The sequence below is a fragment of the Lagenorhynchus albirostris genome, chromosome 1, assembly GCF_949774975.1.
Source record: "Lagenorhynchus albirostris chromosome 1, mLagAlb1.1, whole genome shotgun sequence".
NCBI classification, from domain to species: Eukaryota; Metazoa; Chordata; class Mammalia; order Artiodactyla; family Delphinidae; genus Lagenorhynchus; species Lagenorhynchus albirostris.
The window spans coordinates 61,515,093-61,527,845 of NC_083095.1; the positions used below are offsets into that span (position 1 = coordinate 61,515,093).

Here is a 12,753-nt window from a genome sequence, read left to right on the forward strand (position 1 = left end):
CGAAATGAGAGAGTGGCGTGGACATATATACACTACCAAATGTAAAATAGATAGCTAGTGGGAAGCAGCCACATAGCACAGGGAGATCAGCTCAGTGCTTTGTGACCATCTAGAGGGGTGGGATAGGGAGGGTAGGAGAGAGATGCAAGAGGGATGAGATATGGGGATATATGTATATATACAGCTGATTTACTTTGTTATAAAGGAGGAACTAACACATCATTGTAAAGCAATTATACTCCAATAAAGACATTAAAAAAAAAAGCTGGAATATTCCAATCAACAAAATAACATAGTATTAGATTATAATTTGAAGTATTAAATGAATATCAATGAGTCCATACAGATATAACTAAATAAAAAAATGAGGGATACAAATGTCCTGTACTGAAGAATTACAAATAATTTATGTAGATATTCTCTGCTGAGGAAGCTAGAACTCAATTAACCTCCTAGCCCACACTCCGCAGCCCATCATTGAGTACAGGCTGCACTTTAGTGATTTGTTTCAAAGAGCAGAGTATGAAAGAGGAATGTGGGTAACTTTACAGAAGAGAAACATGGCAAGTACTACCTTGGCCAGGTGACCAAGATTAACATCACTGGCTGTAACTCATATTGATAGAAGATAACCTTGAAATGATGTGATGAAAATGGCATTTCACCCCTGTACTCTCTGTCCCATAAAACCAATACCTCAGTCTAATCATGAGAAAAACTTCAGAAAAACTGAAATTGAGAAACATTCTATAAAATACCTGACCAATATTCCAGAACTGTCATCAAAAACAGGGAAAGTCTGAGAAAATGTCACACAGCAGAGTAGGCAACGGAGACATAGTAACTAAATGTCTATGGAATCCTGGATAGGATCTTGGAAAATAAAAAGGACATCAGGGAGAAGCAGTGAAATCTGAATAAAGTGTGGCCTTTAGTAAATAGTTGTATAACAATATTGATTTCTCCCCTGTGACATATGTACCATAGTAATGTAAGATGTTAGCAATAAGGGAAACTGGGTGAGGGAACTCTGTACTATCTTCACAACTTTTCTGTAAATCTGAAAGTATTCTAAAATAAAAAGTTTATTGAAAAAAAAGGCAAAGTAAAGATGGTGGAGTGAAATCTGAACACAGAAATTTATGTATCCCATCACATACCACTTGAACGGATGATAAAAATTAATCAAACAGCAAAGGAAGCAGGACATCATGTAGTAATTTTTAAAAGTAGGGATAAGGTGGAGAGTGGAAAAATGATTTTCAACAGGTTCAACCAACTTCTCTTTTTACACATGAAAATAGGTATTGAGAAAAGACAGTGACCTCACCAAATCCTGGAAAATTTTCACTAATACCACACAGCTTGGAAATAACCTGATAGACCAATGAGTTGAGTAGACAGACCAGAGAAAAGTAAAGAAAATCTTCCTGCATTACTGAAGAATCTTTACAGAGGAACTAAGAATCATCAGGGCTGGCCTTTTTTTTACTACACTGGTGGAACAAATAAAAGCCCAAAAGAAATACTCCATGGAATCAGGATATCCACAAGACGAGACAGAGTGAGCCATCAGAACAGTGCAAGACACCAAACAAAGTCCTACAAGCAGAGGACAGAACTTCAAACAAAATCAGTATCTAGCCCCAAGGAGGTCTTCCCAACTACCACTCTTACCCCACACTGCCTTACAGCAATGAAGAAAAGTGGCCCATAAGCAATACCTAGCCAAGAATCAGAAAAGGCAAATAGGTTTCAAATAATATGAAATGTTTATCAAGGAAAATTCACTTGCACTGTATCAGAACAAAGAAAAGTTCTTGACAATTTAAGCATGAGCAAGATGAAGAGAAATGAGATGCCAACTATGAATTCACCACAAACACATGACAAAATATCATGCAAATGAGATAAAGATCATAATATAAAAGATAACATAAAGCAAGAGAAAGAAGAAAATTGTCCTATCGTGGTTGGCATTCTAGAAAAACATAAGACGAACATGAATTCAATAAAAGAAGTTCAAAGAGAAGATGCCAAAACAAAAGAGTAGATGAATAGGAAAATTGAAAACTTAAGGATAGACCTGAAACTTATATAATTAAAAAAAGAAAGAAAACTTAAGGGAACATTGAGAATAAATAAACAAAATATTTAATAAATGAACCAGAAAGAACAGGGAATGGGACAGTAACAATTGGAATTACTAACTAAAGGAAAGGCTTAAGAGTATCACAGTGAATGCAGAGAAAAAGACAGGAATTAAAATAATTATTGAAGAGATAATAGATAAGGATAAAAGTTCCCTATAAAAATAACTGAAGTCTCTAAAACAGAAAACCTAAAAAACAAATGTAAAATTTCCCTGAAATAAAGGAAGAATCATATAGTCTTTAGAAAGGCATGCTGTGGTTCTAAAAATATTACAGATCAACCCGAACATACTGATTAAGTTGTTCTATTTCAAGAATAAAGAATCATTCAAGTACCCAGGCAGAAAAAAATTAAACCACCTGTAAGTGAGGAAAAAAGCAATATGATTGACCTCAGACTTCTTTTCAGGCAAACTCAATGTCAGAAAAGTCAGTAACATTTTTACAGTGTTTAGAATGAAAAAATATTTGAGCCAAGAATTTTATTCATAACCAATTTGAATATAAGGATAACAAACAGCCAGTCTAGAGTATGTTAAAGTAGAGAATAAAGTATTTATAAACCCTTCCTTAAAAAACTATTTGAGGGCTTCCCTGGTGGCGCAGTGGTTGAGAGTCCGCCTGCCGACGCAGGGGACACGGGTTCGTGCCCCGGTCCGGGAAGATCCCACATGCCGCGGAGCTGCTGGGCCCGTGAGCCATGGCCGCTGAGCCTGCGCGTCCGGAGCCTGTGCTCCGCAACGGGAGAGGCCACAGCAGTGAGAGGCCCGCGTACCGCAAAAAAAAAAACAAAAAAAAAACCTATTTGAAAACGAAATTTGGTTACCCAGGAACTCCCCACAATAAAGAACTCAGGTGTAAAAATGCCATGTATGATAAAAGTTCGAGTAATGATTACTCAACCCTTTTAAATATAAAATAAAGGTTAAACAACGGGGGCACTTTGGCTATAGAATCCAATACAGCTTTTACAAATTTTTTAAAAGTAGAATTCATAAAGAAAAAGAAAAAAAGGAGTTTAAAACTGTTATTTATTTCATAGCTGAGAGTCAAATAATATTGCTTAACACTGCACAAAAAAATATTGATGAGATTCCAACACCTTAATGTTTTTCCATCTCTTAAATTTAGATAGTTCTTTTGGGAATTAATATATCTTATTGAGAGAAAACACTGCCTGAAGTTCAAAAATTTCTTCAGTTTCACTTCAATTGATTACTACTCTTCAATTCAAGTAACATTTATATAGCATTTGCTACAAGTCAAGTATTTTTCAATACTTATTAAATCATTTAGTCCTCATAACAACCAATATAAAACAGCCACTATTTCCCTGTTTTGTAGAGAAAAAACAGAGTCCCAGAAACTCTGAATCTGTCCATGACTGTACAGCTAGGAAGCAAAAGAGTGAAGATTCAAAGACAGGTACCTGTGTCTGGAATCTGTGCTCTTCACCTCTACAATATAATGCCTCTCAAATAAAACAGAATGTAGAAAATGAATTAATTTTTATCAAATTAATTCTACGTATGCATCTATTCAACCACCAACCATCTATCCTTCCAGACAGTAGTGTTTATATAAACAAAGAGAAATGTTTGGAATAATGTTTCCCTATTGATAAAGATAGTTATTTGGGAGTAGGCAGTGTGGAATTTAGCTAAATTTTTAAATTTATTTTTAGTTGTCAACAAGTTAATGTTTTACAATGAGTCTCTCCATCTACTTTTTGAATGAGCCTTCAAAAAAAAAATGAAACCATTAATATAAACAAAAACCAAATCACGTTACCTAGTCACAACATGAACGCTACAGTATTAATTATTTAATGATTCTGTCTAATGAACCACCATGGGTTTTTTTTGTCTTTTTTTTTTTGTTTTTTGGCCACGTCCTGCGGCTTGTGGGATCTTAGTTCTCCAACCAGGGATCGAACCCGTGCCCCCTGCATAGGAAGCGCGGAGTCCACTGGACCGCCAGGGAGTTTCCCACCACGTTTTTTAAAAAAATAAATTTATTTATTTATTTTTGGCTGTGTTGGGTCTTCGTTTCTGTGCGAGGGCTTTCTCTAGTTACGGCAAGCGGGGGCCACTCTTCATCGCGGTGCATGGGCCTCTCACTATCGCGGCCTCTCTTGTTGCGGAGCACAGGCTCCAGACGTGCAGGCTCAGTAGTTGTGGCTCACGGGCCCAGTTGCTCCGTGGCACGTGGGATCTTCCCAGACCAGGGCTCGAACCCATGACCCCTGCATTAGCAGGCAGATTCTCAACCACTGCGCCACCAGGGAAGCCCCCCACCACGTTTTAATTAGTATTTTATTGTGATCCCTCAGAGGCTAGCACAATATTGGGCACAGCAAACATTTGATAAATATATTGAGGGATCAACATAAAAATATTAGATTACTACATTCTATCTTGCAGGTAACATTTCTAGATGCTCTCGGGCCTTTCTACCCAACGTGGACACCTTAGATTAGCATCATTTGCATGACCTGGGAGCTTGAAAAAAGGCAGAATCTCAAGCTCCACTCCAGACGTTATCTAACAAGAATCTGCATTTTAACAATATTCCCCAAGTGACTGGAGTGCACATTAAAACTGGAGAAGTAATTCTTTCCAGAGCATTGTTTCTCTAAGTGCAGTATGTTATTTACCTATACCAGAATCACCTGGTTCACTTGCTAAAAATGTCGATTCTCAGGCTCTACCCTATTTCAGGTGTCAGGTTTCAGTTTAGAACCCACAGCTAAAAGACTTAAAAAGTAGTGGAGAATAGGAATGAGCACAGTAAGCAGAGAGCAGTAAAAGAACCCAGAGCTGAAATAAATCAAGGAGGTGACAATAAGGAGAGGGAAGAAAAGAGGAGTCACAAAGGAAGGTAGAGTAAGGATATCAACAACAGAACTATGAAGAAATAAAGAAAGTAACTGTACTAAGAGTGTTGTGCATTTCTTTCTTTCTTTTCTTTTTTCTTTCTTTCTTTCTTTTTTTTTTTAGTGACTGAAAACTACTAGCATGCCAAAAGTTTTAGAAAAAGACTGTGGGGATATGGAATTTACCACTGTAACATATAAGCATCAGTAACACTTTTAAACATGTAACTACCACATAATTCATGTACTTTATAAATGCTCCTAACATCATATGTAGTTTTAAATGTGTACATACAGTTTTAGAGACATTTCCATATGCTTGGATCGTGCAATTGCTTCATCTCTCTCCTCATTGGCTAACTGCAGTCGAGACATAATAGCTTCATCACGTTCTCTCTGTGCAAAATACACCTCTTCAACCAGAGCTACCAAAATATATAATTCATAATTAGTGAAAATAAAAGAAAAATGCATACTTTTAGCAAAAATAAAAAGCAAAAAAAATATTTTATTCAGCTGAGTTAGCATCAATTCATTTGTTTACTTGAGAAAACATTATCTTTTTAAGCTACTGCAAAATTGAGATACTATTTCATACCCACAGAAGCAAAAATTACAAGGTCAAATAGTAAAAAATATTGAGCACGTGAAATAAAGGAAACATTCAAATATACTGCAGATAGGTGTATAGGTTTCGACAACCTCTGATGAGCAATTTGGCAATGCTGAAGTTGTGCCTAGTCCATAACCTGGCAAATCTCCTCTTTGGTATGAAGCCTAGAGAAATTCTTGCACATGTGCACAAGGAAACATGTATAAAAATGCTTAGGAACAATGTATAAAAATGTTTATTTCAGCATTATATAATAGCAAAAACTTACAAATAACCCAATTGTCCAATAACTGGAGCAGGAATAAAGAAATTACTGTACATTAAAAATGGAATACTATGCAGCATTTAAATGAATTAACTATGGACAAATGGACAAATCTCAAAAATGAAAATTTGACAAAAATGGCAAGTTGCAAAATAAAGCAAATCTATTATTCGTGGATAGACACAATTAGTAAAAAATATTAAAATAAACATGGAAATGATAAACACCAAATTCAGGACAGTAGTTACCTCAGTAAGATGATGGAAGGAGAGGAAAAAGGAGAGTCAATGGGGGCAGAGTTGTGTTGGTTTAGCACTGAACGTCTCCGGGGGCACCATTTATATCGATTATAATACAAATGACATCATGTAAATTTCTGCAGCACTATATAGGGAGCTTTTATGTTACCTGAAATTGTCACTTCTCAAACTTAATTTCTACTTGAAATCTTATATAATGCTTAAAATATCACTGCAATTTTAGACAGAAAGGGGCTCAAATACTTGGATCACTGAACCAAATTACTTATACTGTCAAACCACAAAATAAACTTAGGAAAGACATTTGAAATGTTCTTTTAGGTCATAAAACACTGGGTTTCTGCTAAGATTTGTCATAGATTAATATAATGTTAATCAAGATAGTTACTTTTATATTACTTAAATTATAAGTAGTGGAAAAGAAAAAAAAACCCTGAGAAAAAAGCAACTGTATCTTTTCCATAATACAGTATAAAATGGAACATGCAATGGCAAAGCAAAAGTCAAAACTACTTCTAAGAAGCTAAGCCTGAGGGAAGATGAATAAATTAATTAATTCATCAAATATTTATCAAGCTCCTGTGGCAGTCATCAATCCAGTTTTAAGGAATATGAATATAGCAGGCTAAGAAGTCCTTGTCATCCTAGAGTATACATTCTACTACAGGGAAACAGACAGTAGAGAGAAAAACAGGCCAAAAATTAGGTAGGTAGGTAGGTAGGTATGTAGATAGATTGCTTTGAAGGAAAATACAGCTGTATCAGAGAAAAGAGTGATTTGGTAGATAGGGAATAGGGCAGACTATTTTAGAAAGGGTGGTCAGAAAAGACCTTTTTAAATAAGTGACATTTCAGCACGTTCAAATAAAGGAAGAGTAACCATATTCATATTTGAAAGTAGACTAAGCTGAAGAAAAACAAGGACAAAAGCCCTAGAAGTATTAGCGATATAACAGCAATACGGCTGGAGTACAGAGAGGGTGAGAGTTTTGGGAGATCACACTGTAAATCACAGCAAGGAATTAAGATCTCATCTAAATGTGATGGTAGTCAATGGTGGTTTCTGAGCAAGGAAATGGCAGCATCACATTTACATTTAAAAAGGAATTCTGGCTTCCAGGTGAGAAGTAGTTCATAGGTGGGACAAACATGGAAGCAAATTCCAGAAGGGAGACTATAGGAGTGGTTCAAGCAAGAGTTCACGTCAATAACCCACAATAACCCTTTCCCTGAAACTTTAAGCTACCTAGAAATAAATATCAACTTCTAGAATAGGAACAATTTGAACAGATCTGTGTTTCAGAAGGAAACTCCCTGAGATTAGCATTCAGTGTGTGGAAGATGCAGGGATCACCTGTAACAACTTCCAAAAGTTGCAGGTTGGATTGTACATGCCCCTTAACCCAATATTAGATTATTATAAAAGTTCACATAAGAAACAATGAAACCCTGAATTAAGACAAGGGCAGCACAAGAGAAATAAAATAGATTCAATTCATAACAAAAAGTTAAGTATGTACCAAATTTCAGAGGAGAGAAAAATAGGACAGGTGACTTCACTAAGGCATCCCTCAACCTATCAAAAGGTAATCTCCATGAAACTCTGGGGTAAACAGGCTACTCTTCTTACTGCTAACACATAGATTCCAAGGCAAAAAAAACCCCAAAACAGTCTTAGCGCAACATTCAAGGAAAACTGGAGTCTAGTTCTAGCCTACCTTCCAGCATCATCTACCACCATATTCCCTTTAGGACAGTATTTCACAAAATACAGGATGTGAAACACATTGTTTAATAGTTATGTCACTTTAATGTATATTAGAAAACCATAACTAGCACATCAGACCTATAATTTCTGAGTGGCATTTAATTTAATGTCCAATTAAAATTCAAATTTCTTTAAATTACCCATATTGTTGAGGTAGATGCCAAAAAAAGGGTAATTTTCCATTTTTTCATTTATTTAAAGTTCAAAAACAAAAAAGAATGGCCTGGCTATTAAACTTAGGATAATGATTACTAACTTTTGGAGGTAGTACTAGAAGGGAGGATGAGGAACTTTTCGTGATATCTGGTGATATTCTATTGGTAATATTTGGTTTTTTTCTACATCTGGGTGCTGGTTATACAAGTGTGTTCACTTTCTGAGATTCATAAAACTGTACAGTTATTTGTGCACTTTTTGGGTACAGACGTTAAAACTAAAAAAAATTCCATTAAAATATATATTTATCTAGTTAAAAAGATGAGATTTTTAAAGAAAAGCATTAAGTGAATAACAGGAAAAAAGCATATATGATAAAATCTTCGAGAGTATATGTTAGGATTAAATTTTAAGCAACACAGCCTTGTCCTCCTGGTCAAGACAGGGTAACAGGATCCAAATTTGTATTCCAACTTAAAACAAACTTTTTAATGGACAAAACATGCATGGGATGAGTTTTCAAGTTGATAAGGAAATAAAGAGAGTGACCTGAGAGAGGAAAACAAAAGAGTTGAGCCCTATGACTGGCCCAGCTTAATACATTGAAAGTTTTCTGGACATGGCACAGGAAAGGAAGAATCCAGGAGGAGGCCAGCAGACTCCACAATTTGAAGAGAGGAGTCTAAGGAAACCAAAGCAGCTAGAATTCACAAGACAATCAGAGGAAAAAACAGCTGCAAAGAGAGAAAGCTTTGGAGACATGCAGAGGGTATTCCTCAAGAAATCAGCTGAGGACTGAGCACACACATGTGAGTGAACTACCCATGCAGGGGAAAGAGCCACCTGAAAGTTTTAGAGGCATCAGTGCCCTGAGCTCCACAAAACCAAAAATAGTACGTGTTCCCACTAGCCAGATTGGAAAAACTCATGATTCATGAACTACTACATAGAATACACAGAAGGGTCTTGCTTCAGTAGTGGGGATTAATTAACCCTAGACTAAACACTGCTCTGGTAATAACCTACCTATCTTTAAAGCATGACCCAGAAGTAGTGACCTGTTTCCAAGAAACGTAACTATATCTCAGAACAAAGCTCAAAAATATTTTATAAAAATACAAAAATACCAGCTCCCAAAATGGTAAAGTTCATCATGTCTGGTATCCATTATGAGGCATGCAATCAAGCAGCAAAATTAGGACCCATAAAGAAAATTTAATCAGCTAAAACTGATCAACATTTTGTCAACTAATACATAACCTTGTTTCATGTATGTTTCTTTTTAAAAACACCTTAGTTAATATATATTGTTGATTTATTAGCACTGAACTCATGGCCAACAGGACAATAACTCATGCCTGAACAAAGTTTATCCATAACACACACACAGCCTTCCATGCTTCGGGAACATTAGATTGCATTTCAGCACGCAGCTGTCTTAAACAGTGAAATCACCAATAGAAGGTACAAAAATGCAATAAATGTAGCACTAAATAAGCTGCAAAAAGGACACTTACTTACAATATACGAGCTGAAACATAAAAGCAGAGTGTGGCCTTAAGATGATCAGATTGTTTTTCTTTTCTTGGTGTGTTATTTTGGTAATATTGATAGATTTTTAAATGGTAAACCAACCTTGCATTCCACAAAATAAATCACAGTCCCAAATGCAAAACCTAAAATTATAAAAGTTCTGGAGGAAAACCTCTTTGACTTTAGGTAGGCAAAGCTTCTTAACTATAATAATAGCAAAGCATAAACCAATTTTTAAAAATTGGTAAGTAGGACTTCAATTTAATTCAATTACAAATTTCCACTCTTCAAAAGATGCTAAGAAAATGAAAAGACAAGCCACAGACTGGAAGAAAATAATTGCAAAGCATATATCTGACAAAAAGACTTGTATCTATAACATAATTTTAAAAACTCTCAAAGCTCAATAACAAGGAAACAAAAAACCCAATTAAAAATTGGGCAAAAAACTTGAACACTTTTTTCAAAGTAGATATATTGATGGCAATAAGCACAAAAAAAAGGTTCTCAACAGCTTTAGTCATTACAGAAATGCAAATTAAAACTATGAGATAGCCACCACACACAGCTGACCCTTGAACAACACCGGGGTTAAAGGTGGACACCCCCCCACACCTCCTGCAGTCATAAATCCGTGTATAACTATACAGTTGGTTCTCTGTATCCACAGATGCAGAACTGTTGATCATGTAGTACAGTAGTATGTATTTATTGAAAAAAAATGTGCATATAAGTGGACTTGCAGAGTTTAAATTGGTTTTGTTCAAGGGTTAACTATACACACCTATTACAATGACTTATATGAAAGGCTCATTAAAGATGTTGGCAAGGATGTAAAACAACCTGGAACTTTCATACACTACTGGTGGAATGTAAGATAGTATAATCACATTATGTCAGTTTCTTAAAAAAGTAAACATACACCCACAAGATTCAGCTATTCCACTCGTAAGTATTTCTCCAAGAGAAATTAAAGCATAGAAATTAAAGCATATGTCTAAATACAAAGACTTCAATACAAATATTCATAGCATCTTTATTTATAATAGCCAAAACCCAGAAACACCCCACATTTTTAGTAACAGATGAATGGTTAAACAAACTATATAACAAATTGTGCTAGAACAACTGGATTTCTCACGTATAAAACCAAATGCTTTTAATCAACAGTTTAGATAAAGTTAAGGAATTCTTGCTATGAACGCAGCTTTTGGAAGATCCAGTAGTTTCCAGTACAATTTTCATATATTTTTTAAGGCAGTATCATTACTCCTATGTGGTTGTCTGTGTCACATTATTCTGCTTCTGTGTATCAATTCATCATGCTGTTTTGAAAGAAATTTCTGCCCATAATGTAGTACACAGTAATGAGTTTTATTTTCCCCTTCTAGTTGTATACAATCTCCTAGGAAGGATATTCATAACAGCTTAGAGAAAACAACATGATGTATTATGAAGAATATGGGCTTTAATTCAGATCCAAGGTGTTGTCACAGTAAAGTTAGGCAACTTGTTTTTTTTATACTTTTCTTAAATTATGTTAGTCACCATTCGGGTGTATAAAATGCACAGAATACCATCAGTTACGGTTATTAGGGGAAATTAAATGAGATGATATATAAAAGCTCTTAGTCAAATAAAGTAGATTCTCAACAAATGTTAGTTCCATGCCACCAATACCATCATCACCCTCAATCCACAGACTCACAATTTGGCTTCATTTCCACACACATTAAAAATGTGATTTTGATTAATTTGGACCGTTTATATCTATAGCCATTTCAACATTTCTTGCTTTTTTCATTTTTACCTTTTTCATTGGCATGCAAAAAATAAATGGGAACTGAAGGAGATATTATTCAGAACACATTCAGAACACTACAGTATAATGACACAGGTCTGTACAAAATATGATATTCTAAGATATTTTTACATTTTTACATTATAAAATACTTCTAATTTGTGGGTCAGATAGGATGCACAAAATGATGCTAAACAGTCACCTAGGTACAGATTAACATGTATGTTATATTGCCCTGTAATATTCTGGCATATTGAAAGGTTAAAACACTATTTACTAAACTTTAAATGCCGACAGGCTTCCTATCACTTCTGTATAGTGTGATGAGATCTTTATAAAGTGACATTTAATGTAAGCTGTGTTCTACTTTATATACAATAACACTTGATTGAAAAGGTAAGGCTGTTAATATCAAGGGCTTTAATAAGTCTTGTTAACTCTATGCCTAAAGACAAATGCTTTACATCAAGGGTATATCTGGTCCTGTGTGATGAAGAGAAAACAATTTTTCCTCTATAATGCTGTATCAACTCTAAATATATAAACAACGTGTGTATTTAAAGGAGTATTCTAAGGTTAAATTTTAAAATGCCATAAAACACACACACACACACAAATCTGATTATATATTTTATAAATGCTAAGAACAGTTTTCCAAAAGTAAGGTATTACAAAATGATAATTTTTAACACCTATTAGGTTATATGTGAAATTTGTTGATTACGAAAAACCCGATTCCTTTTCTAGAATTCAGTACTTCTAAAGAATCAATGTGCAACTCTCAAATATTTTCAGTAAAGAAAGCTTAATTGTAAACACTGAGCTTTTCCAAGGTAGATGACTATTACAAAGTTCACTAGAAAATCAATATAGCATTTTAGTTGGAATTTGCTCATTAAACACCCACAGCTCTAATGCAAATTATGATGGAATGAATAAAGCAAATACATATGCTTCTTTCTTTTTATTAAATGTAAAATCTACTGTTAATTGCATCTCGTATGTCATACAAACTTTTCTCCTTAACTATTAAATAGCAGCTTTAACAAAAGTCATTAGAGATTCTCTTTCTTTGACTTGAATAAATTTCAATATTTGTTCAGTAAAGGTTCACAGCAGTTAAATTACATTAACAAATATTATTAGCTACTATGTAAGCCAACCCAGTAAAATACTTGTATTGTAGGTAGAACAAATCATTGGGTGTTTACAATAATATTTGGATATCTCCATTTTTAAACACGGTTATCAAATATCCTATAATTCTTAGTCAAATGAGAAAGATTCAGAGAGGATCACCCCCACTCCCCACCCACAAATACTCAAATT

The 12,753-nt window shown here is 34.7% G+C and overlaps 1 protein-coding gene across 6 annotated transcripts in view; it reads right to left on the reverse strand.

Moving 5' to 3' along the window:
* Window positions 1-12,753, reverse strand: part of MIPOL1 (mirror-image polydactyly 1) — a 327,507-nt gene that overhangs the window by 203,480 nt on the left and 111,274 nt on the right. For all 6 annotated transcript variants that reach the window (XM_060143284.1, XM_060143302.1, XM_060143275.1 and 3 more), the window contains one exon: window positions 5,324-5,453. In XM_060143284.1, coding sequence (XP_059999267.1) covers window positions 5,324-5,453 — 130 coding nt within the window. The remainder of the gene's footprint in view (window positions 1-5,323; window positions 5,454-12,753) is intronic.